General features: G+C 37.3%; 1 protein-coding gene across 1 annotated transcript in view; it reads left to right on the forward strand.

Moving 5' to 3' along the window:
* Window positions 1-3,230: 3,230 nt before the first annotated feature.
* The window catches only part of ATP13A5 (ATPase 13A5), a 120,567-nt gene continuing 96,673 nt past the window's right edge, over window positions 3,231-27,124 (forward strand). Inside the window, 6 exon segments of the mRNA XM_021692644.1 lie at window positions 3,231-3,290; window positions 17,844-18,017; window positions 18,701-18,847; window positions 19,070-19,140; window positions 19,245-19,325; window positions 24,735-24,804. Coding sequence (XP_021548319.1) covers window positions 3,231-3,290; window positions 17,844-18,017; window positions 18,701-18,847; window positions 19,070-19,140; window positions 19,245-19,325; window positions 24,735-24,804 — 603 coding nt within the window.

Below are 27,124 nucleotides of genomic sequence, written 5' to 3' on the forward strand. Positions count from 1 at the left end.
GGTGAGTCTTCCACCTGTGTAAGGGGGCTGACTAAGCCATGGGGGTGTGACTGGCATTATCTTGCTTATCGACATCTGAAAGTAGATCCTTTGACCTTTAATATCTGTTGCAGATCCTCTAGGAGGTAGGGATTAAAGCAGACGTTATTATTTTCTCTGCAGAGCAAATCCTCTGGTGGCTGAAGCAAGTGCTCCATACTTACAGAACCTCAAGATTATCTAATACAAACTTTGACCTAATAACTTAATTATCTGTATGGTGAATAGGCCAAATGTCAGCAGGCACACCTCTGGGGTTGGAAAGCTCATTACCTGTGAGGCATTGTGAACAGTTGTGATTATTAGAAGAGTTCATATTTAACTGAAAGAATATTGGTCATCAGTAGAAAGAAGCTAAGGTCTTGGGCTCGCTGAGTAGAGAAAGCCCTCTATCCACATACAAAGCAAAAAAAAAAAAAAAAAAATACACCCCGCTCCCTCAAAGAATGGACTAACAGTTTGGCCTGGTGTACAAGCTCTTAGTGGCCAGGCACACCTCCGTTCACATCTCCATCATCATTGCTCAGTGCCTCCCTTCTTTCCCTCTATTCTCAAGTCTTACTTTGATTTCTCTTGATACACTATACAGGCTATATTTTCTCATATCTCTTGAACCTTTTCACAAATTCTGTTCTGTTCTCTGGCCTAGTTGTGCTCATAACCCACCACTATCCTCCATTCCTTCCACCTGGTTAGTTTCTGCTCATCTTTGAGATGTCAGCATAGATGTCATTTCCTTCAGGAAGCTGTTCTTGTCTCATTCAGTCTGAGTTCTAGATCCTTCCTATTTAAGAGGCTGTTACTTGCCTGACTCTCCCATGCAACTGTAAATTCCCTCAGGGTAATGACTTTCCTTTTTGCCACTGAATCCCAAGGGGCTAGCAAAGTGTCTGGAATATCTGTTGTTAAACATGTAATTGCTGAGTAAGTGTTGAACAAAGTTTTGATGAGTGTTATATTTTGTGTCTTTGGTCTATAAGTAGCAGAAACCACAAACAGGAGCAGTTTTATTAAGAACATCTCATTATGTATTAGATAGATGTCTAGAGTTAGTAGTCCCAGGCTTAGTGCCATGGCTTAGTGGTATCATAAGGATCTAAGCTCTTTTGTCCCTTACTCCACATCATTGGCATGGGTAGAAAATAAGTTATTCTCTCTCTTTCATCAATAGGATAATTTTAAAAAATAGGATAATCTTTTCCAGAAAACCTCTGCCCCGAATTGTCCTTCCTTTGAATCTTATTGTTGAAAACTGGGTCACATGCCCACTCTTAGGTCAATCATGATTCATCCTGGTGCTTTAGCTGAAGTCAGACTGCCCAGACAAAGAGATGTTCTGTTAGCCAGAAATATGAATGAATAGTTGATGGGTAAGAAGTGAATGAGCACTTCTCCTCAAGTCTTTAATTAGATTTTAATAGAACTCAAGACTCCTTTCTCCAAATTTGAGCTCTATCTTTGATTGCGGATACTTAAAATGCAACATTTGTGATGACATAGTATTCTTTAGTGTGGGCACCTCAGTAGCCTCCTCTCTGGCATGAAAAACTGTCTGTTTACTTTCATCATCCACTTCCTCCTGGACCAGGGAGCACACTGGATTCTTCTAAACGTCAAAGTAGCACTAGTTCCCCCTCAAGGCAACCAATAACTCTCCCTCTCAGTAGAAAGAGTCAAGTATCATTCTCAGTAGTCTTAATTCCCAGTAAGTTTTCTTCCATGGTGAAAGTGGCAAGAATTTTGCTCAGTGGGCTGGATGCAATAAAAAGAAAAAAAGATAAAAGCCTTTATTGGAAACAAATAAACCAACACTTGAATGGATCCCAGGGTATTTTTTTGATAAAAATATCAAATTCACTGGTGATTATATAATAGTGGAAATTTATATGATATCCCTAATAATCAGCTTTTCTCATTTCTCCTGCATTATATACTTACCTGAAAACTTTTTATAAACTAAAAAGAGAAAGTGAAAGTAATCAAATTATTGTTATTCTAGTTTATTTTTTAAAAAACTTCCTTTTTAAAAAACTCCCTAATCCTTTCGATTAGGTTTACGATGATGGTGGTGATGATTATCTATCTTTTATTGAGTTTGACAGGTGCTATAGTTGATTTTTTACAAATATCATCTTAGACCCTCATATCAACTCTATAATTATTATTGATATTTTACATACTAGAAACCTACAATTCAGATTTTAAGTGATCTGTCCGGGGTCATTAGTAGAGCAGGGATTAGAATTCAGGTTTTTCTGATTCCAAAATGATTGCTACGTTCCCGGTCATGAGCCAACCCCCCTTCCTTAAATTCTCACTGTCACCCCAACATGTCCATTACTTTCCCAAAGTCCACAGGGTTTTTATTCCTCTCTCACTGGTTAATCTTTTTGTCTTGGGTTGGGTTTTTTTTTTTTTAATTTTATTTATTTATTTGAGAGAGAGAGAGTGTGGGGAGAAGCAGAGGGGGAGGGACAAGCAGACTCTGCGCTGAGTGTGGAGCCCCACACATGGCTCAATCTCATGACCCTGAGATCATGACCTGAGCCAAAATCAAGAGTTGGTCGCTTAACCGACTGAGTCACCGAGGTACCCCGTCTTGGTTTTTTTTTTTTTTTAAAGATTTTATTTATTTATTTGAGAGAGAGAATGAGAGAGAGAGAGCACATGAGAGGGGGGAGGGTCAGAGGGAGAAGCAGACCCCCTGCTGAGCAAGGAGCCCGATATGGGACTCAATCCGGGGACTTCAGGATCATGACCTGAGCCGAAGGCAGTCGCTTAACCAACTGAGCCACCCAGGCGCCCCCCTGTCTTGGGTTTTTATTAAAGTGGCCATTCTTATTCATTAGCTGAGACATTTATGGACAGCACAGGAAATTATTTGTCTTTCTGGTTTAACAACTTAAGTCTAGAGGCGTTCACATCTAACTCAACAAATAAACACCAGGGAGGGAAAAAAAAAAAAAGAAACATAAGAAGATAGATTAATAGACCAATCCTGTGGCCGAGGAGAGTATTTCCTCTCTTTTCTTTGTTAACCTAATAGGTGAGATATGTTCTAAGAGATTTTAAAAGCACCTAAGAACAGCAGTGACAAGTAGTGACTATTCTGAGTTCACATAAGCCCCAACTGGTTTTGACTTTCCCCAAAGAATTATCCTGGAGGGAAACCACTAAGAAGTCTGGTTTAGATGGAAGAGAAAAGTAAGGACCACCGGGCTTTGCTCAACCAAGGAGAGGAGAATGAACTGGTGAGTCTTCCTTTTTTGTGATTACAGTCTTCTCAAAGTACCTGAGGCTGTGGGCAGGTGCTACTATATTGGGGCTAGCTTTAGCATCTGCAGAGGTTTAAGTATGGTAAAGCTCCCTGAGATCTAAGGGCATGATTTTATAGTTGGGGAAATTTCAGGGGCTGAGAAAATTGTGTTTTCTAGATGATGGAGTTCTTGCCACCCTCATATGCATCAGACCAAATGAATCTTCCTTCTTGGACATTTTGTATTCAGCGTGTACCCCACATGGTGCTCATTGAGGTGTCTCCCCCTTATCATCTGGGTCATGTAATTGGGCAAACTCAGGCAAAAACAGAAACTTTTTAAAAAAATTCTTATGTTTTTGGTATATCTGTATAACTTAAGCTCAGTGTGCTTTGGGCTGAAGTTATGCTGGCAGCATAGAGAGGTTTTAAGCATCAAGTACTGAAAAAAGAGCAGTGTGGCCTGGAATTTAGCACATGTTTTTAAAAAATTTTTCTCTTTTCCCTTGTTACCTTTTCTACTAAACATCTATACATCTTGAAAACAATCATTGGGGTGCCTGGGTGGCTCAGTCAGTTAAGCATCTGTCTTCGGCTCAGATCATGATCCCAGAATCCTCGGATAGAGCACCACATCTGGCTCCCTGCTCAGTGGGGAGTCTGCTTCTCTCTCTCCCTCTGCCCCCTTCCCCCCACCCCCATTCATGCTCTCTCGTGCGCTCTCTTTCTTTCAAATAAATAAATAATAAATCTTAAAAAAAAATCATTAAAACCTTGACAACTACAGTGTCTGTTTGAGACTGACAAGTTTACATTTATTATTTTATTTGATCCTCGGAACTCAGTGATGAAGGAATTAATCCTATTTCATAGAAAAGAAATGTGAGACCAAGGAGGTTAAGTAACTTGCCTAAGGCCTTCCGTCTACAAGGGACAGGAGGGAAATCCAGCCCACTTCTTTCCCCTTCACACTCCATGATGTTTACACTGCATTCGTGTCTACAGCTAGACAATGAGAAAGAGAGAGGAGCATGGGGGCTGGGACAGAGAGAGCACACCGGAGGGGGAAAGGGCCCAAGGGATATGGTTCACATAGCAGAAGGGTGTCAGTTACCTGCTTGGCCTTCCAGTTCTCCATGAGATCTGTGGGAAATCCACACCCACCCTCTCTCCACATACCCTTCTTAGTTAACTTAAGGAAAATAAGTGATTTCATTTATACCTGCACTGTCCAAGAAGGTAGCCATGGGCCACATGTGGTTTTTGAGCTCTAGTAAAGTAGCTGGACCAAACTGAAATGTGCTATATGTATTAAATACATACCAGATTTTGAAGATAGTAAAAGAAAAAAAAGAGTGAAATTAGTAATTTTTATATTGGTTACGCATTGAAATGACAACATTCGGATATGTTGGATTAAATGAACTATATTATGAAAATTGATTTCACCTGCTTCTTTAATGTGGCCACTAGGACATTTAAATTACAAATGCATTCACATCAGTGACTTCTATTATTATACCATGCTGATCTTGACAATGGTAGAGTGCTTACAATCTTCAGACTGAAGGGATTTAAAGAACTAAAACCTCCTTATCTGTGTTCATTGCTCAACAATTCTGTGCCGGTTCTGATGTTTATTTCAATGTGTAGATGAGTGTTCATGAAAATCTTTGGTAGCTCTTTATTTTTCCCTATGTGCGTATTTTTAAAGTTTATAGCCTAGTATTTTAATTCTCTTAATCACAGAGATATCTCTCCTCAGCCAGGCATGTCTGGAGGCACACTGTGTGCAATGTTAGCATTTACTTCAGGATCCTCCTTGGCCATTCTTGCCGCATTTACTTTCTAAAGATGATCTTGATTCTGTCCCCGAGACACAAGAGACGCTGTGTTCACATGAGTTGCAAAGCCCAACCATTTGGTTGGTGCCCCAGCTCTGTACAAACACCTACCAAATTAAAGCATCAATATTACAACTGGAAGCAGCTCCAGAGGGCAAAATGGCTACTTGGTGTGGAGGACACATTTGACAGGAAAGCACTTCACTTCATGGTAACTTTTTCCTGGGAAACAGTGGAGGACTCCTGGACTCTAAGACAGCAGATATGGGCTTTAGTCAAAGACCCACTGCTAACCATGTGCTGTGGACAACTTTTGGGGCCTTGCTAGTTGCCCAAGAACAACATCACTTATCCCTCCTGGCTTAAAAGGTTTTCAAGGGCCACGTATGAAATATGGGAAGTGCTATGAAAATATAAAGAGTTCATTTACATCCAAGGAGTCAGGGCTTATGGTGTGCAATTTAAAAAATGCAGAACTGTGTATAGTAGGTGAAATTGAGGTTGGGAATATTTCCCCTTTCTCTGATTAAACTTGGGGAGTGATAACCATTTGAGGTCTACAATTACAAAAACAGTATGTGAAGAGTTAGTAAGAAAAATCAGGAACTTGGAATGTCTAAATTATTTTAAACAATGTCATGTACTCTTCATCTTCCATTAAAACACACACACAAACCCTACTCAAAGGATTAAATAAGAAAATAAAAATTGTGCCCTATTGGCTCTTTCTTGTCTTTTGTCACATTTATATTAACAGCTTGGATGAAGGCAAGCTTATCTAATCTGCAATTGACACCTCATTATGAGAAAGAGATAACAATCTAGGTGACAGAAGGTGGGGATATCAATGACTTGGGCTTAGTAGCTATGCATGAGAAAGCAATTAAAGTTCTTTATTTGGTTATGGCTGAATTTTAGTTGCTAGGATGATATTGCTACAAAACATTAGTCCTTGGATGTCTCAATAGAAGTCTGTTCTGCATAATAGAAGAAGTAATAGTCCTGTTATAATCTGTACTATTTAGGAAACCTCTAGGGAGTTATATTTAATTCTAAGATTCATACAAGAAGTATAGTGTATTTAGAGGGATATCTGGATATCACAGATAAGAATCATTTAAAAGACATTGGGAATAGTTCCCCAAAGAGCAGTCAAGGCACTTGTCTTCCAATAGTTAGAGGTTGATGTGGAGAACAGAGTAGAAGTTGGTAGAGCCCAGCCTGATTTATTTTCATTATGGGAGAACTTCCTTACCTTCTGTGTGACAGAATTTAACATGACAACTCTCCATTGACCCTGCCATTGTGTAATTCCCTTCAGTTGAGTGTGGTGGAACCCATAAATACGATAAGCTGTAATTCCTGTGATTATGTTATGCTATGTGGCAAAATGGATTTTACAGATGTAATTAACTTGGACTCAGCTGAGTTCATCAAAAGGGAGATTGTCTGGGTGGGCCTCACCTAATCAGGTGGGCCAGAAAAGATATTGTGTCCTTTCTGAAGTTAGAGAGATTTAGAGTGTGAGAGGGGCTTGATCCAAGGGAGTTTCTCCATTGCCTCTTTGATGATGGAAGGCTCAGTGTGGTGGGAATTCTGACTGTCTCTAAGAACTGAGAACTGAGAGCAACTTCTGGCTGACAACCAGCAGAAGAATGGGCATCTCTATCTCAGAGCTACAAACAACTGAATCCTGCCAATAAACATGAGATCTTGAAAGAGGCCCTTGATTTCCAGAGGAACACAGCCTAGATGACACCTTGATCTCAGTTTTTTGAGACACTGAGCAAATGACCCAGGTAATGAGATTCCTAACCCACAGAAACTGTGAGATAATAAATTTCTGTTGTTTTAAGCCACTAAGTTTGTTATGCAGCAATAGAAAACTAATGCACCACTGCTGTCCAACAGGAGAAAGCATAGCCCTGTAAGTTAGTGAGTAGCCTATCTTAAGCCAGTACTAGATGTTCATTGGCGAAAGATGGTCTATAGCTATTTTTTTCAGGAAGCAATTTGAACCAAATAATCTCTGAGACACTGCTCTTGTTTGGTAATGCTCTTATTCCAGGAATAAACTTTAACAGAACATGCCATGTTGTCCCATGTCCTTGGTCTAAGGCAAATTCTGGCTTTAGAAATTGTCCCGGCTGATTAGCCCATGCATCTCATTACCTTTTGACCCACACTTACTGCTCTTTCACCCCTAGCCACATCAAAAGAAGGTCCTTAACTACACTTTTACTTACAGGGAGACCATATATTAGCACTTTTGTTAGAGTAGTTGGCTTTATGGGAATGCATGTAGCTGAGCGTGATAATATACTCATCTCATCGGTACTGGGTTTTGATTCACACTGCTAAAGAGGAAAGGGCCTTTCTTATTCCAGAAGAAAAGCATAAGGGAAAATATAAGATGCTGAACTATTTCAATAATTATTTTGAACATCTTTAAGACTCAGTTTTTTGATCTACAGATAATAATTTATCAATATTATCAATAATTATAATAATTATTATATTATTTAATAATTAATAGAAACTTGGTGATGTGATTGTTGTTTGGAAAAAAAGAAGGCAAACACGATGAATTCTTGCCCCATCAAAGGACTCAGAGATATTATCTCCTTGGCCATGATTCAAGGGACTAAACATTTGATGCCTACCCAGAAAAAGCTAACTTACTCTAAGGCTATTGGAACACCCACCCATGGAAAAGCCTAAAGCTTTACAGCAAAAAGCTGGCATTGCCATTCACAGTAGGTAATTATAGTACTGAGAGTTATTTATGTCCTGTGTTGGTTGAGTAGGTACTTTACAACTTGGTGCTGTGGGAATGTGGGTTCGAGTAACTGAATGTGTTATGGACTGTAACCCCAAAAGATCCATACTCCTGTGCCTGTGCATGGTGGGTATGCAACAAATACTTAGATGAATGCATGAAAGGTGAGTATAAGAATAAAATGACTTACAAAAATGATAAAGCACCTGTTCACAAGACAAGTCATGCACAAAAGCTAGTGCTCTAGATGCAATGAAATTCCGGAACAAAGACAGGCAGAGAGCCTATGGATGGTTCCACACGACTAAGAAGATCCCTCCTAAAGAGAATTTTGGGAAGAAACAATGTTTAGCTGAAGCTGCACCCTGTAACTCTCCTTTCCTAAGGAATTTGGCCAATCTTAGTTCCATCTCTGATGGAACTATAAGAGCTACCTATTAAAAAAAGAAAAAAAATCTTTTTTTTTTTTAAAGATTTTTATTTATTTATTTGACAGAGAGATAGAGAGCACAAGTAGGCAGAGCGGCAGGCAGAGGGAGAGGGAGAAGCAGGCTCCCCACTGAGCAGGGAGCCAGACGTGGGGCTCGATCCCAGGACCCCAGGATCATGACCTGAGCCGAAGGCAGCCGCTTAACCGACTGAGCCACCCAGGTGCCCCAGGAAAATAATCTTAAAAGTGCCCTTTATATACTATTACTCCATGTATGTATGTTCTCATTAAATCCCTATGAGTTAGCCAGTCAGATACTTCACACTGAGAAAATGAGGCTCAGTTAAGTAACAGATACAAAGTTACACCACGCTGGGAGGGAGGATCTCCTATTACACGGTTTTCTTCTTGTGCAAGGAAGATGTTTGTACTGGGGTGCGTGCGCGCGCGTGTGTGTGTGTATGTGTGTGTATGCATGCTCATATATATAGTTACTAAGCTAATTAACCTTTGAATCAATTTAGTATTTATCTTAAAGTCCTTCTCCCAGTTTCATGTATTACAAAGATGAGCAGTTTTCTTTTTGGCCTGTGTTTGACTTTAATTTTGACAGTTGGTGCTCTGTTGTGAAAAGCAAAAATTCCATTTAAGCCATTGGATCAATCACTTTTAGAAATACAAGTTATGGTTTTCCCAAATAGCATTTAGTTCTGAATATTGCCTGTGGTAGAATTGTTTCACAGTGACTCCGGTGGGACTAGCCACTTTTAATCTACTGAAATTTTGTTGAACTGTATATTATTCAAGCTAATATTAATTGTTAATGTATACTGCATACTCAAAATGTTTCAGGAGCTGTGCTAAATGCTTTGCATGTATTAACTCATTAGTTTCTCACAACAACCCTGGAAGGTATTGTTATCATTTTCATTTATGGAAGAGGAAATTGGGTCATCAGAAGAAATAAAGTAGGTTGCCCAATGTCTTACCTCTGGTTAGCGGTAGAAGAATAATTTGAACTGATTTTCTCAAGCCATATCCCCAGCTTTTAACTGCTACACCAGACTACTTCTGTTGCATTTTACAACCAGCTGCATTTTTCGCATGAGGAATCTAAAATTTAGTGCATTTAAATCATTTACCCAAATCACATTAACTAGTCAGTGATGTAGCAGAGAACAGAAGTGAGAGCTTCTAGAAGGCAATGGGGTGGGGTATAAATAAAAGAGGCTCTGCTGATAGACCTGGATAGGGCTCTAATTTGTGACCTTTAGCAACAACCTCTGTTGAAAGGCATGTGCATATTTTATTGTTCCTCCTAATCCAGGCTACTTCCTCTGGACTTTGGGCCTAGGAAAAGACCTTTAAAGATATGGTACCTCTCCTGGTATCAGGAATACAGAATTTTAGTGGGAAACAGAAAAGTGAGAGGACTGCTTAGAGAGAGTACAATTCAAGTCTATGTTAAGATGGCGCAACACCTGTACTATTCAACTCGACTAACTAATAGGTGTCAGATCTGGGTTCCTCACCCCACAGAACACAGATCCACGTTTCCATTACCAACCTTGTCTCAGTATATTGCGACTCAAAACTGAAAGCTCTCCACCACCTTTGGCTGAACCTATTACCAAGCCACCTGCTAACACTGAAAGCTTCCTTTGTGTTCAACACCTTACTCCTCTATTTAATCTTCACAACTGTGCTTCCAGGTGTGTGCTATTGTCTCCTAAGTACAGAGATGGAAACTGAGATTTAGAGAAGTTAAATCCCGAGATCACATAGCTAGGAAGTGGCAAAACCCACTTGACTGCAAGGAACCATGTGTAGTGGGTTTGAGAGTCTGATCCTCCCTCTCTCTGTTCCCAGTGTCTTTAGATCCACAAGACCTCTGGATTCCACTTATCTTCCTCTTACAGCACCCATATTGCTACTGCCTCCCTCTTCTACCCTGCACATCTTAGTGGATTTTACCATGGGTATTTAATAGTTTGGAAAACTCTGAGTGACTCTTACTGCATCAGAAGAGTAATCATTTAGAACGCTCAGATTATACTTGAGATTAATTGATCAAAATGGAAACATACACTGTGTTAAACTCAAATTACACAAACATGGGCAAGCTGACCAAGGGTATTTGTAAAAAAAATGCCAGATTAACAAATGATTCTTTTAACCAAAACCTCAATTCCCATGTCTAGCATATAACCTTTGGGAAAACTGAGAAATGACAAAAAGCAAATTTACTAAGGTTTATGAGGCCAATTTATCAAGGAAGCAAAAATATTGTTTCTATTCATCTTTACTCAAGGAGCTACATATTTCTGAAAGTTATTCTGATATTTATAAGCTCTTTTATATCTATCTACTTACTTATTTTTTAACAGATGGGGAAAAAATCTGCTGACATTTTGATTGAGCTATCCCCAACCATAAGCAGGATCTTTCACAGAAACCTCTTCCCTTTTCTTGATTATTAGGGATGTGATTTAATCTCTGCTCAGTGGAAACCAGCGCTTCCCAATCATCCACACCGGGAGGCAACTATAGTCTTCCTAGGTCATCAAACCTTTCTTCCATTTCCCACAGAAATTCCTTCTCTTGCTCTTCTCTCTTTTCACTTCTCAAATTTTGCTGTCATTTTCTCTTTCTGAATCTAACTCCATTAAAGTAATTAAAGTAACTCCCACCTATTTGGAATAGTGTCTAATAAACAACCCCCTTTACTTTTTTTTTTTAAGATTTTATTTATTTGAGAGAGAGAGAGCATGAGCAGGGGGGAGGGGCAGAGGGAGAAGCAGATTCCCTGCTGAACAGGGAGCCCAAAGCGGGGCTTGATTCCAGGACTCTGGGATCATGACCTGAGCCAAAGTCAGACCCTTAACTGACTGAGCCACCCAGGTGCCCCCCACCTTTACTTTTTATTGGCATATATACATACAGTGGTGTCGATAAGGCACACTGATCTTAAGTGCACAGTTCAATGACATCTATCACCAATTATTTTTGCTCATTTTGGAACTTCCTACGAATAGAGTTGTGTATTGATTTACCATACTTCATTGATTCAGTATAATGTCTTTGAAATTCATACATGCTGTTGTTTGCATTAGAAGTTCATTTTAAAAATTGTAGTATTCCATTGTAGGAAAACACAAAATTTATTTATTTTTCTCCTGTTGATGTACCTTTAGATTGTTTCCAGTTTGGGGCTCTTATGAATAAAGCTGATGTGAATATCCTTGTGCAAATCTTTTTGTGAACATATACAATTCTCTGTGTAAAAATCTAAGAATGGAGTTACTAGCTCATAGAATATTTCTATCTTGAGCAACACAGTTTTTCAAAACGTTTGTACCATTTACACTCCCAATAACAATGTATGAGAGTAACATTGCTCCACATTTTTACCAATACTTGGTATATTCAGTCTTTTTAATTTTAGCTATTCTATGGCGATATCATTGTGTCATTTTATCATTGTGTCATTTTAGAGTGAGTCCTCAAATCTGGTTGTGTAAGTCTTTCAACTTTGTTCTTTTTAGGATTGTCTTGGCTATTCTAGGCTGTGATATGTCATTGTAATTTTATTTTGCATTTCCTTAATGACATGATACTGAGCATCTTCTTGAATGCTATACGAGAAATCTTCTTTTGTAAAATGCCTATTTCAGTCTTCTGCTCATTTTTTACTCTGTATATATTTCTTTTAATTGATTTGTAGTAGTTTTTGTATTTTCCAAATATGATTTTTTTATATATAGGTACAGATATACATATATAGCTAATATTTTCTTCAGAGGCTTTTGATAAACAGGATCTTTTAATTTTAATAAAATCACATACATTTTTTGTCTTTTTTTTGTTTCCTGTTTAAGAAATATTGTGTACTTAAAGTTCATGAAATATGTTTTCTATGTTTTCTTTCAGATGATCTATGTTTTAGCTGTCACATTTAAGCATATGTGCTACTATTAATGAATTTTTGTGTATGGAGTAAACTGGGGGGGACTCATTTTTCTAGTACTATTCATTTTGATCCAGCAACTACTTAATGAACAAACCATCCTTTCCCCCACTGAATTGCAGTGGTTCCTTCTTTTGTAAATGAAGTGATTACATATGTTTGAGTCTCTTTCTGGATTCCCTATTTTGTTTTTCTTTTCTTTCTTTTTTCTTTCTTCTTGGTCTCCCCCCCCCCCCCCCCCTTCTTTTTTTTTTTTTTTTATATTTACTAGGAATTTATAGTAAGTCTTTACTTCTGGTAGTGTAAATCCTCCACAATTGTTCTTTTTGAAAATTGTCTTGATTACTTTAGGTCCTTTGTACTTCCATACCAATTTTGGAATCAGCTCATCAATTACCATAAAAAATGTCTGATGTGATTATAAATGGGATTGTTCCTGGCTAATCCCCAAACTTAATATATATCTCCCTTTATTTAGATCTTTGCTTTCAGCAATAAAATGAGTTTTCAGTTTAGAGGTTTAACTTGGTTAGAACTATTATAAGGATATTGATTTTTTTTTGCTTGATAATATTATAGATATCTTCATTTTCAAATTATTACAAATAAAATTGGTTTTCTATATTGACGCATTGATAAATTCACTTATTTTTTAATTTTTTTTATTATTATTATTTTTTAAAGATTTTATTTATTTATTTGAGAGAGAGAATGAGATAGAGAGCATGAGAGGGGGGAGGGTCAGAGAGAGAGGCAGACTCCCTGCTGAGCAGGGAGCCCGACGTGGGACTCGATCCCGGGACTCCAGGATCATGACCTGAGCCGAAGGCAGTCGCTTAACCAACTGAGCCACCCAGGCGCCCCCACTTATTTTTTAAAAGATTTTATTTATTTATTTATTTATTTTAGAGAGAGAGCATGAGTAGGGGGAGGGGCAGAGGAAGAGAGAGAGAGAATCTCCAGCAGACTCCAAGCTGAGCACTGAACTTGAGGTGGAGCCAATCCCCCGACCTGCAGATTATGACCTGAGCCAAAATCAAGAGTTGGATGCTTAACCGACTGAGCCACCCAGGCCCCAACAAATTCACTTATTAACTCTAATAATTTGTACATTCTTTCAGATTTCTTAATGTGCATAATTATATTATCTATTCATACCGAGAGTTCTATGTTTTTTTCTCAGCTTTATTGAGATATAATTGACATACAACCTTGTATAAATTTAAGGTGTACAACATGTCGATTTGGTACACTTACATAGTGTGAAATGTTTACCACCAAAGTGTTAGCTAATACTTCCATCACTTCACATAATTACCATTTATTCTTTGTGAGGAGAACATTTAAGATCTACTCTCCTAGCAACTTTTAAGTATTAATACAGTATTGTTACTTCTTATGCTCTAATTGTTATAAGTATTGTTACTTTTTCTTGTCTTATTGCACTTGTTAAAACTTTCAGTACTATATTAAATATTAGTGGTAATTATTGATAATCTTATTTTACCTGTTACTTCATGGGGGAAGTAATCAGTATTTCATTATTGAGCATGATGTTAGCCGAAGGATGTTCCTGTCTATTCCTAGTATGCTGAGAGGCTTCTTTCTTTTCTTTCTTTCTTTCTTTCTTTCTTTCTTTCTTTCTTTCTTTCTTTCTTTCCTTTTCTCTTATCATGTATTAGTGTTGAATTTTATCAAAGTATTTCTCTGTACCAATTGAGATGATGTTATGACTTTCCTCCTGAATGTTAACATACCAAAATACATTGATTGATTTTCAAACCCTTGCAATGCTAGAACAAACCTCATTTGGTAATGACATATTAACTTTTAATATATATCACTGATTTAGTTAGATAATATATTTCAGGGTTACTTCATCTATGCTTCTTACAAATCTTAGCCTGTAATTTTCCTTTCTTTTAACAAACCTATCACATTTTGGTGTCTGAGTATGCTGACTTCATAAAACAAGTTGGGAACATTCCCACCTCCTCTACTTATGGAAGAGTTTGTGCAAAATTGATATCACTTCTACCTTAAATATTTGAAAGGATTCACAAGCCATCTGGGTTTGAATATTTTTTTGTAGAAAAGCTTTTAGTTACACATTAATTTTCTTTAATAGCAGTAAAATATTCAACTTTAAGTTTATCAATTTTATTAAACTTTTAAAGTACAAATTCAACATTATTGATTTTCTTTATTGTATGCCTGATTTCTATTTTATTCATTTCTGCTTTTCTTTATTATCTCCTTCCTTACACTTTCTAAGGTTTAATTTGCTGCTCTTTCTATAGCTTCTTGAGTTGAAAGCTTATTTTATTGATTTCAAACATTTTTTTTCTTACATAAACATCTAAAACTATAGATTTCCCTCTAATCATTGTCTTAAGTGCATCCCACAAGTTTTGATTTGTCAATTTTCATTTTTATTCAGTTCAAAATATTTCTTAACACCCATTTTAATTTCTCATTTGATTCACATGTATTGCTTAGAAAAATGCTATTTAATTACCAAACATTTGGGAATTTTTAAGTTATTCTGCTGTTAATTTCTAGTTTAATTACAATGTCATAATATTTTATGTTCCAGAATGTGGTAAATTTACGTAAATAGTTTATGTGAACTTGAAAAGAATTTGAATTATGCAGTTTGGGGCTATAATTTTCTTTGTCAATTAGGTCAGTTTAGTTAATGGGTTTGTTCAAACATCCTGTATTCTCACTGAAAAAAAAATTTTTTTTTGTCTACTAGTCTTATCAGTTAGTGAAAGGAGTGTTAAAATCTATGATGACAGTGACTTTAAGTTCTATTTTGCTTCACAAATTTTGAAACTATGTGTGTAAGTGCCCTTAAATCTAAAATTGCTATTTCTTCCTGTTGATTTGATATTTTTAGATTATGAAGTATGCTTATTTTTTTCAGAATATTTATTTTTTAAAGTTTATTTTGGGAGCCTCTGGGTGGCTCAATTGGTTAAGCGTCTGCCTTCAGCTCAGGTAATGATCCCGGGGTCCTACAATGGAGTGTAGGGCTCCCTGCTCACTGGGGAGCCTGCTTCTCCCTCTCCCTCTGTCTGCTGCCCCACCTGCTTGTGTTCTCTCTCTCTGTCAAATAAATAAATAAAATCTTAAAAAGAATAAAATAAAGTCTATTTTGTCTGGTATTAACACAGCTATACTAGTTCTCCTCTGTTAGTCTTTGCATTGTTTATTTCCCTTTCTCCTTTTAATCTATTTGCTTCTTTGTATTTAAAGGTATCTCTTGTAAACAACATATAGTGGGTTTTTTACTACCTAGTCTGACAATCTTTGTTTTCAATCACAGTAGTAATGTCATTTATATGTAATGTAATTACTGATATCGTTGGGTTAAAGTTACTATTTTTTCCCATCTATTCTATCTATTCTTTGTCTTTTTCTTCAATTAACATTATATCATAGAATGGTCCATATTTCTGCATTGACTTCATACATTTTCTTTTTAATGGTGCCACCTTGGCCATTGTTTTGATATTTCACATCTTGCTGAACTGTTAGCTATCATCTGGTTCTTCCAGTAACTTTGCTATTACAGATAATACTGCACTGAACATTGTTACACACATTACTTTCTACTTTGTGTATTATTTCCTTAGGGTGTATTTCCAAGTGTGGCATTACTGATTCAAGGGGTAGAAACATCTTTATAAATCTTGATATAATTTGTCACCTTGCTTTCTCTAAAGAATTATTCCAGTTTATAAGGTTATTAGCAGTATGTAGCTGTAGTGATTTTATTGCTGTCTTGCTGGCATTGTCAGTTCCTTTTTTCAAATAAAAAATGTTGTATAGCAAAGAACTGAAGGGGTATCAGAATTATGATTACCAGTGCCATCATTGTATGTAAGTTAACAAAAAAAAAGGGAAAGGTATTTGAGATGTGCTTTTTCAGCTACAAGCTGGCCTAAAATTCCAAACCGTTCTATTTCAATTTTGAACACTTTGGCAATAAGCTCCCATGAATAACTTAGTGAAATGATGCATATTTATGACATAATATGTGAACTGGCATATACAGTTTATTGGAGTCTAATAAAACTATCATTCACAAATAAAACTAAAACAGGTTTATAGAATCAGAAGGTAGGTAGGAAGACAGAAAGGAGACCCAACTGAAAATATGCTTAGAAGTAGAGTGAACACATTTTTAAGTTACATTTAAACCTCATCGTGAATAATCTCAAAATAGAGTGGCTGCATCAGTAAACTTAATGAACATTTTTTCCCACGTCGTTAATACTGAGGAGCACTGGAAAGGAACTCTTAAAATTGTAATTACTTTGCAGAGTACTTAAAGATACATTATCTCATTTGAGCACAAGTACCCTGTAAGGCATGTATTTCTAATTGTTTTGTAAAGGAATAAATTGGGATTCCCTAGAGGTGATATGATTTACCTAAGGTCACATAGGTGATAACTAGTAGAGCAGTGACTCAAACTTACATCTTTGCTACCTGTGACCTTTCCATCATGTTTAAGGATTACTTCCAACAACTGATATTAAAATCTTAATCTACCACAGATTTCTTTACTAGAAAAAATTAATGAAAATGACCATATCGAAGATGAAAACTTTTCCAAAATATTAAGCCAAGAGATTCATTATAACAGGATCTAAACTGGTATAAAATTCAGGAGATTCTGTCATTAAAAATGCTATAGAAACTCAGCAAAAACCTTTTTCTTGGCATTACATTTCTGTGATCTGGACACAGGAGTTCAGAATCTTAGGGAAAAATACACATAAAAATAACAGCAGAACCTAAAATAATAGTATAGTAGTAATGTCATTCATAATCAGCATCCCTCTGGGTCTTCCAAGTACACTAAAAGTCTAGTTTTTGAAATTTGAAAACAAATGCTGTTAAACTTCATCGTGGAAGATGGAAACTAGAAATTGGCTTGAAATAAAGGAATCTATTGTTTTTGGCTATGTGTTTGGCTATGTGTCTCCCCCTAAAACCACGTCTCAAAGTATTCGCTCTATTGGGGATAATATCAACTACCTTACTACTAAAAGTAGAAATATTTCAGCATGTTACTGTCAGGGTAAATTCCTATGAGTGGTCTTTTAAAAGTCTTTCATGTCCACAGACAATCTCTTGATTTATATCATCCTACCCTTTGTATCATCGTCCTCCAGTAAATTTACATTAATAATTTTTTAAAAACCCTATACCTGAAAAAAGTAAATCTGGTCCAAAACATGGGGTGACTCTTGACAGTATTTAGAACGAAGTAAGTCTGCCCGTTCCTTGCTCCTCCTGTCTCATGTTTTAGTTCCATATGCCAGTATAGCAAAATGAGTCCTTTTTTTTATGGTATCAGCTGACAGCTGTATGCAATCAGTCTGATTCAACTAGCTGAAACCAGATTTCCCTCCCAACTAATATCGCTGCATCTAACGCTTGTGTTTCTTGGAACAAAGTGATGTGTTTATGTGAAAAAAGAAAAATAGAGTCATGTTTTATTTACATGCCAGGAGGTGTTTGGTTACCGGACCCAGAATCTACGCAGAGCCCTCTGCCTTATAACATCCATGCTGACCTGCGGGTTTCTTCAGCTGGTGTTCTATTGGAAACCCCAGTGGAGGGTGTGGGCCAACTGCATTCCATGCCCCTTGCAAGAAGCAGACACTGTTTTGCTAAAAACAACGGTGAGTGCCCTTCAGCATTGCATTGGTGGCACAATTGACTGGCTGGCATTCCAGAGTAGATCTTTCTTTACTTAAGTTTTCTTGTCCCCAAATAGGAGATGGCAAAACTATCCCTGAACCTACTTGCCATCTCTTATTTTGACTCAGGAAGGAAGGACATTGTCCTCCATGTCACCCTAGGGAAGTTTCTACCATGTCAGGCTAATTCTCAATGCCTTTAGCCATTACACAAGCAGGGGCTGTCAGTGTTATAACTCTTAAAGACATAACACAGGAAGGATAGTTCAGTTTTTTAAGAATACATATTTTGAGGGGAAAGTAGACATTTTAAACACCTAAATGTCATTTTTAAGATAGCTGGAAAATATTTTCTGGATATAAAACTTTCCTGTAAAGTGTGTCTTTCTTTTTATTCTCTAGCACAGTGGTTCTCAAATTTTAATGCAAATCAGTTACATGGAGGGTCCTTAAAACACAGACTGCTGACCTTGTCCCAGAATTTCTGATTCAGTAGGCTTGTGGTGGGGTTGAGAATTTGCTTTTCTAGCAAGTTCCAAGATAATGCTGATGCTCCTGTCTATAGCCAAAACTTTGGGAACCACTGGTCTAGGTAGGTATTTATTTGATTGCCTTATTAAATAAACAACATTTGAGAATTTCATGGGCTGGATTGTCTTCTCTAGGATGAATTTCAAAGATATATGAGGAAGAAGGTTATATGCCTTTACTTATCCACACTGAAGTTTCCTATAAGCAAGAACCCAGAAGAACCCTTGCTGGCTGACCGCCACTCTGTCATTAACCAAGCCGTATTGAAGCCAGAATTAAAAGTAAGTAATTTTGATGTAATGTTATGGCATGTTTTTTTAAAAAAGAATAATGCAAATGTTTATTGGATGGAAGTTCTGAATGTCACAGTGCTGGACTGGGAATTACAACAAGGTATCAAGGAAAGTGAGTGTGGTGTGGGGACTTGTGACAAATAGCCCTCACCTCCCCCCGTGGGCTTTACTTTTTGAATGACACTTGTTCTATCACATTTGTAATTGCAGCTGCGATGTATCCAAGTGCAAAAAATCAGGTACATTTGGGACTACTTGGAGAAGAGGTTTCAGAAAGTTGGGTAAGTTTGGCTTTTTCTCAGCATTCATCAGGGTATAAGGGAAGAACGCTGATTTGTTGAATGCCATGATCTAGAGCATGCTTCTTGTCCTGACCACATCCTAGGCTACTGGAAGATAGCAACTCCTGCCATGACATCCACCACACGTTTGCATTGGGCCTGACCAGTGAAGAACAAGAGGTCAGGTAGGGTTTGTGACACTCCCTGAGAATAAACTTTGCCAGTAGAAATTGAGATATCAAATGACTTATGATCAGTGAACTGTTGGCATAATGCTTCATCAGCTTCATATAATCCCAGTTTATTTATCAGCAACAAAGACATATTTTAAGTTGTTCTTATTTTAGGCAAACTTATTAAAAAGAAAAGCCAATCAAATGATATTTGAATTTTTTTCCCTCAGGACTGTGCAATAGTCTCCTCTGTGTTGTCTTTTTTATTCTTTCCTCAAAAAATTTTGAGTCATTTCATAGACATCTGCTTCATCATCCTCCCAATCCTCTGAGAGACAGAAAGACAATATTATGATTGCATTTTCTTATAAAGAAACAGCCTAGAGATGAGGATTTTGTTTGCTCAGGTAGTTGTGTCATTCACCATTGTGTTCATAGCACCTGGAACAGTGCCTGATTCATGGTAGAAGTTCGATATATATTTATGGAATGAATGAATATAAGAATATATTTGTTGACCTATTGAGTGAATACCTCTACTACGCCAGGCACTCTACAAGGAACTAGGGATCTAAGGATAAATAAGGCTTAGTCATTGCCCCAGAGACATTCACTGACTATTGGGAAAGAGAGACAAAGAATAGTGGTACAATTGTGAGAATGAGATCTATAAATGCACATAGATTAGGACATAATAGTGTAATAGTAGCATAGAAATGCTTATGCTCCTCATTAACCCACAGAGATTTTGAGTTCTGGCTTCCCATCTGTAGTTTGAAATGGTGAATCCTGGTGAGTCTGAAAGTAAACCATTGCAAGCCTTCCCCGGAATCTTAATAATCACCTTCATTTCTTGCCCATTTTAAGGACATTTCCTGCCTGCCCTTTTCCAGTCCATCAGAAACACAAATTCTCAAGCTAAAAAGCAATCTGGTACCTAAAATACAGGTTCTGGGCCTCCACCCCCATATTCTGATCTAGTAGGTAGGAGCTAAGTGTAGTAGTGAGAGCAGAAACTGCACTTTTAGCAAGCACCCCTATTGTTTTTAAAGTTTTCATCCTGCCTGAACATGTTGAAAATGAAAAAGTCATCTAGACTTTGACAATATTTGCAAAATGCCTTAAAAAGAGTATCATTATATAAGATTTCAAATGCAATACTTAATAAACTGAAACACATAATGTTTTCAAAGTCATTAAAACATACTGGTTTAATTGCATTAAGCACCAGGAGTGCAAAGAATTGATCTATTTAGGAAATTTAGTTGATTATCGCAGATATACTTTGCCTTTGCCTAGGACACTATTTCCACAGGAAAGATTGTCCATCAGTGTAGCTATCTCATGTTTGTCCTTATTTATCAAGGGCCAAGCTTTAATAAACATCATATATAATTAAATTTAAATCTGGTCCACGCAATAAAGAACTTGACAATCTAATAAGCAAGACAAAGAGTATAGTTTCCCAAATATGAAGAATAGAGGAGATAATCTCCTCATAAATATATAGGCAGATTTTATTTATGGGCTTTTTTAGTTGGACAGTAAAGGGAGTAAGTAGAATGTGAACTATTTCCACCCTTAATTTTTTAGTGTAAGACTAGGGATTTTTTAAAAAAATTAAATGCAATTGATGGGTTGGTTGGTTGCATGATATCAGATTAATTTCCTAAATGGATATGAGCTTGCCTTCATGAAAAGCAAGGATGCAACATGAGAAATAAAAGAAGGAGGATCACAAAACTCTCTGATAATGAAAAGCCACAAAGTCTAAATAAAACGTTCTTTTTAGGCTTCCTAGCAGCCAGGCAAAGACGGAAAATGCACACATTTATGTAACTGTCATTTTTTAGTAGCAAAAAGGCAAATCAGGACATCAGGAGAGATTAACATTATCCTGAAGAGAAATTTTCAGGGGGCCTCAGGAAGAAAATTGTTCTAGGAGATCCCTTGCTCCTATCTTCATTCACTCATGAACTGCATGCCTGGGAACTTTTTCTAATTCTATAAGCCTGCTCCTTAAAAATTCCAAAGTTGACAGAAGTAGGTCATATCAGAACCCCCTGGATTAACATTAATTATTTAGAAAACTTCAGGTCTCGCTCCCTGCCAAGGACTCCATTGGTGACTTATCAGAATGGAATCAGAGTGGTCATGTGTGGTTTGAAAAAGCTCACCAGTGATTCTGACATGGTTCTCCTACCTCCTTGAGGACCCCCCACTCTAGGCTTCACCATCTGGAGCTTAAAGTGCCTAGCACACAACATATTCTCCATAATTATTTGATGAATAAATTAATAAATGAATGAATGAACAAATAATCAAATTGAAAAGGGACATATACCATCCCAAAAGAAAGTATTCCTATTCATTCATGTTTGGTTATTCAGAAATAAATACATCCCAACAGATTTACTATTGTGGAATGGTTGCAGGAAAGCTCAGTGATCCTTCAAGTGCAGTTCAGAGCCAACCCAGAAATGCCCTCCACAGCTTCCCTGTTAAGAAATATTTCAATCTCTTTTGGAGAGGGACCTTCTGCCTCCAAAGAAATTATCCCCCTAATGGATAGTTCTGAATGTTAGGCAAGTCTACATAATTTTATTCAGCCTATTTAGTTCTATAAGGCCACCTGGAATAATTCTAGGGCCCCTTTTCCTTGCCGTCTTGTCAGATTTCCAAAGTAAGGATGTGTAATCTCCTCTGTTCCTTGGAAATTTCCTCACGTGACCCAGCTTCAAGCCTTCCATTCCTTCTGGTTGCTCAGCCATTGGTCAATGTCCCTGAAAATCCTGCTTGGCTTGTGCTCAGATTGAAATGAGTACATGATCCCTAAATACACAATACCTTTTGGCAAGAAATAATGGAAAATATCAAGCAGCAAGGGGCATGCCAGGCTGTGATCCAAACGTGGCTCAGACAAGCCCTAAAGAGGATAATCTATAGGCTCCTATTAATCCGTTGGGTTTCAGTCCTCACAGGAGCTGAGCTCCTCTCCTTTTGATAGTAACACCAGAAACCATCTCACCAGGCAGAAAAAGATGAAGAACATCGGGCACTTGCCTTGTTTCTTTCTAAACTGACTTTCCACAACTGTGTGCTTCTGTAGTTCTATAAACTGGGTTTTCAGCCTTGTTAGGGGAGAGAGAATTCTAGACATGGCTCACACATGTCCTCATTAATTAATTCCAATATTTAGAGAACATTCTCTGTCATACAATGTGCCTCTCAATGCTAGAAAAACAGTTGAAAAGCTCCATCCCTGCCACTAAAGAGGATCTGAGAAATTTGAGGAGAAAGATATATAACTATATGCTATAATTCAAAGAGGTGCCTGCTATCACTAAGAAAAGGAGGCATATTGGAAGAGAGAAAAATACAGTTAATTGTGCCTGTGGGACCAAGGAAGACTTGAAAGATAACTGGCATTTATTGAGAGCTTGTCATGCCCTTGGCACTTACGCTAAATGCTTTATGTGTTTATATTATATGTTACTGATAGCAATTTTATCAGGAATGTATTATCAAACCCATTTTATAGGTAAGGGAACCGAAGCTCACCCCTCATTCATTCAACAAATAATTCTTGAGTGCATTATATGTATTAGGCCCTGTTTTAGGCATTCAAGATATATCAGTGTCCTCTAGAAGCCTATATTATAGGGAATGATACAGTCTCTTGTTGCATGGTTACTAACATGTAAAAAATAAGGTGCAATTTCAGATTATCAACACACTATAGAGAAAAATGAGATACGGTAAGGAGATAAAGAGAATCTGATTTGAGTATCAGGGTGGCTGTTTTCAATAGAATTATTAAGGAAAACTCCAATAAGGAAGTGCTATTTGAACAGAGACCTGAATGAAATGAGAGAGTGGCTATGCAAAGACGTGGGGAAATCCAGTTCCAGATCTAGGGAGCAGCAAAGGCTTAGCTGGATTCACATCCAGGTCTGTTAGATCTCAAATTTCTCCACCATTAGGCTGTATCATCAGATTTGACTCTCAAAGGCTGAGTGGGCCTTTATAAATTGAAGAATGTGGGAAGGGCATTCCAAGCAGAGAGAGAAAAAAAGAGAGAAGACCAAGTTTGGGATTTTGAGAAGTTCTGACACTTCGACAACAACAGGTTATTTCCACAGATTCCAGAAAGGATCCTGAGCACCAAAGTGGCTTGAGTTATGGTCTCTTCCCAGTGTGAAGTTTGGGGACACATGACATTCCAAACCCAATAGCACATGCTGTTTGACCTTTCTGTCTTCCAGCATCCCTGCACCTCAGTGTTTTCACACATGGAGTCAGAAGACCCTAGTTTGAGTCCTCTTGGACCCGTGCAAGCAATAATTGTACTTGGAAAGGCATGGCTTGGAAGTCAGACAAACTTGGGCTCAGATATGTCACACCTTAGATCAAGAACCCATCATGCAAATTGCACCATTGATGCTCACGGAGTGTGAAGTGGAGGCATGGAAACCAGGGTGTGAATCCTGGATCTGCTTCTTTCCAGCTCTGAGACTCTGGGAGAATTGCTGACTTTATCTGAACTTCAGTGTTCTTTATAATAAAGAGGATAATATGAAATCTCATAGGGGTATGGTGATTACAGGAGATAATACATATAAAAGGCTAAGTGCAGTTTTTGGCAGTCACCTCTGCTTAAAAGTTGTATTGTCACAATTAATAATAGATACGCATACTTTTGGCAAAACACCCAAATGAATAGGTTTTCCCCTTTGGCAAAATGGAGATATTGTCCCTTTCCTTTGGACCACTGTGACAATCAGATGAGAAAATCTTGTGTGAGAACTCTGTAAATTGTAAAATGCTACACAAACACAAGAGCTTCTTTTTAGAACGTACATAGTGTGAATTTATAAAGGGTCAGTGTGAAGAACATATATCCTCTTCCAGTTCATTGGCTCATTCTTTCATGTATTTATTTTCATATACTAAAGGCCTGTTCTATGTGCTAAAGAGTGCTCATTCTTTCATGTATTTATTTTCATATACTAAAGGCCTGTTCTATGTGCTAAAGAGATCAGGGTAAGATGGACTTGATCTCTACCATTAAGAGCAATCTAGAATGTCTGAGAATTCTAGGAACATCCTCACATCTGTGTTTTTAGCTGTTCTTAAAATATAATTGAATTATTTAAAAAATAACTCAAAATGCCTTACTAACTTCGTTTTGATTCTTGAGTTACATTGTACTTAAGATATTTTTTAACTAGAAAAACAACTTTGCCCATCATGCACTTTTATTTTAAAAATATGTTAATATTTTATGATGTGTACGTTAATTTTCGATTAAAGGCACAAAGTGCCTAGAGGGTAGAGCAGTGACTTTTGCTTAGTTTGGCTTATACTCACTTACCAATGAAGCTGTAGTTGTGGTACTAATAAGTGATCATTCTCCTACAGAAGATTAGTGTGCGGGCCCAATGCCATTGAGGTAGAAGTCCAGCCCATATGGAAGCTGCTTGTTAAACAGGTAACTAACTATTTTCATCTATTTTTGAAAAACATTTTTTTGGTCCTTTACTTTTTACTTCCTGGTACTCAGGGGAATTTTAGGCAACATATAGATAATTTGATCTGAACAAAATTTGTGTTTCATATAACTTCCTTTTGTTATTCCCTATTGTCTTTAGTCTATGCTTTTCCTGTCCATAGAGGCTTTCTTTTTTTTTTCTTTTTTTTCTGGTATTTCTTTTTTGTAGACATATATTTCTTTCTTTATATTTTTTATTATTATGTTCAATTAGCCAGCATATAGTACATCATTAGTTTTTGATGTAGTGGTCAATAAATATATATATTTTTATTCCAGAATTTTTAAAAGATTATTTATTTATTTACATGAGAGAGAGAGAAAGAGAAAGAGAAAATGCAAGTGGGAGGAGGGGCAGAGGGAGAGAGAGAATCCCAAGCAGACTCCCCACTGAGCATGGAGCCCATTGTGGGGCTCAATCTCATGACCCTGAGGTAATTACCTGAGCCAAAATCAAGAGTCAGACACTTAACCAACGGAGCCACCCAGGGGCCCCTATTCCAGGATTTCTAACTGGTCCTTTTCAACAACCACTTGTTTTAAAGTAAAATCCACTTAAAAAAATCCAATCCCAGTGTGAGAGACAGATTCCTGTTTCATGTTTTTCCATTTGTTTTGTTTTCTTAAGTTTTTGATGGTGGTTGTAATGGTGGTGGTGCTGGGGGTAATGTTATTACTTTATTTTTTTCTCAGATAGTCTGAACTTTTTATTTTATTTTATTATGTTATGTTATGTCAATCGCCATACATTACATCATTACTTTTTTTAACTATTTTTTATTATGTTATGTTAATCACCATATATTACATAATTACTTTTTGATGTAGTGTTCCATGATTCATTGTTTGCGTATAACACCCAGTGCTCCATTCAATACATGCCCTCTTTAATACCCATCACCAGGCTAACCCATTCCCCCACCCCCCTCCCCTCTAGAATGCCCAGTTTGTTTCTGAGTCCATCGTCTCTCATGGTTCGTCTCCCGCTCCAATTTCCCCCCCTTCATTTTTCCCTTCCTACTATCTTCTTCTTCTTCTTCTTCTTCTTCTTCTTCTTCTTCTTCTTCTTTTTAACGTATAATGTATTATTTGTTTCAGAGGTACAGGTCTGTGATTCAATAGTCTTACACAATTACCTCTATGATCTTTTTGACTACTTTCAATGTATTAGTTTGGTCTTTCTCATGTTACTCTATTATGTCAATTTTCTTGAGAATGACTTTTTTCTTTGTTAGTGGGTTTATTTATTTATTTTTTTGGAATATTTTCTTTGGGTTTCTTGAAGCTATTATTATTAGTGGTGGTGGTGGTGAGCTCCCCTTAAGTGGGACTTCTCCTACCTCCATTTCTCTCTTTCTCTCTGTGTTCACTCGCCCTCCTAGGTGGCTCTGAGTTTGCCTGCCTCTTAGTGGTCCCCATAGCTTCCAGTTCAGAACCAGGGTCTCTCCTGGGGTTTGGGGCTCTGTTTCCCAGGATCTAGTAGACATAGGCCCTGAGCTAGTTGGGGTTTGGCCAAGTTCACAGTTGCACCATGAACTCTGTTGTTTCTCACTCCACCCTCTGCTAGGTTGTGACTTTTCTTGGCTTCTGTTCTGGGGCAGGAGGCAAGTCTGGTTTGGTCCCCTGCCAACTGTGGGACACTGTTGGTCTTATTCCCCATAGAACTGAGCTCCTAGCCATCACTCTCCAGTACTCGTGTGGGACCCAGTGGGCTGATCATGCCAGCCTCCTCTCCATGCTGCATGTTTCTAATCTATTTCTAATTCACAATGATGGACATTTTGTTTAGCATGGTCATGTTTTTCAAAATAATGTTTTGTTAGACTTTTTTTAGAGCAATCTAAGGTTCACAGAAAAGTTGATTGGAAGGTACTGAGATTTTCCCATCTACCCCATGCCTCCACATATGCACAGTCTCATCCACTATCAAAAAGCAGGCTGCTTTTTAAACTTCTTATTCATTTTCAAACTGCCAAAGATTCCCCCAGGTGTCAATTTGGTCTATATTGAAAGGGGTGGTAGTATTTTCTCCGCCTACTTACTAGGCCTTTAGTAGGAAAAAAGCAGATAAAAGTATGTCATATTTGGTTTCAAAAGAACATTGAATAAGGGAACTAAATTAATTATGATGGTGTTGTTTCTTATACAAGAAGTATTTAACCAATTTTCTACTGAGTTTATGTAAACTTAAAATCATATTATCATTAGTGCGTAATCTACAATTAGAGCATTTTATACCAAGCAGACAGAAGAGCTATAA

This window comes from Neomonachus schauinslandi, chromosome 1 (genome assembly GCF_002201575.2).
Source record: "Neomonachus schauinslandi chromosome 1, ASM220157v2, whole genome shotgun sequence".
In the NCBI taxonomy this organism is placed as follows: domain Eukaryota; kingdom Metazoa; phylum Chordata; class Mammalia; order Carnivora; family Phocidae; genus Neomonachus; species Neomonachus schauinslandi.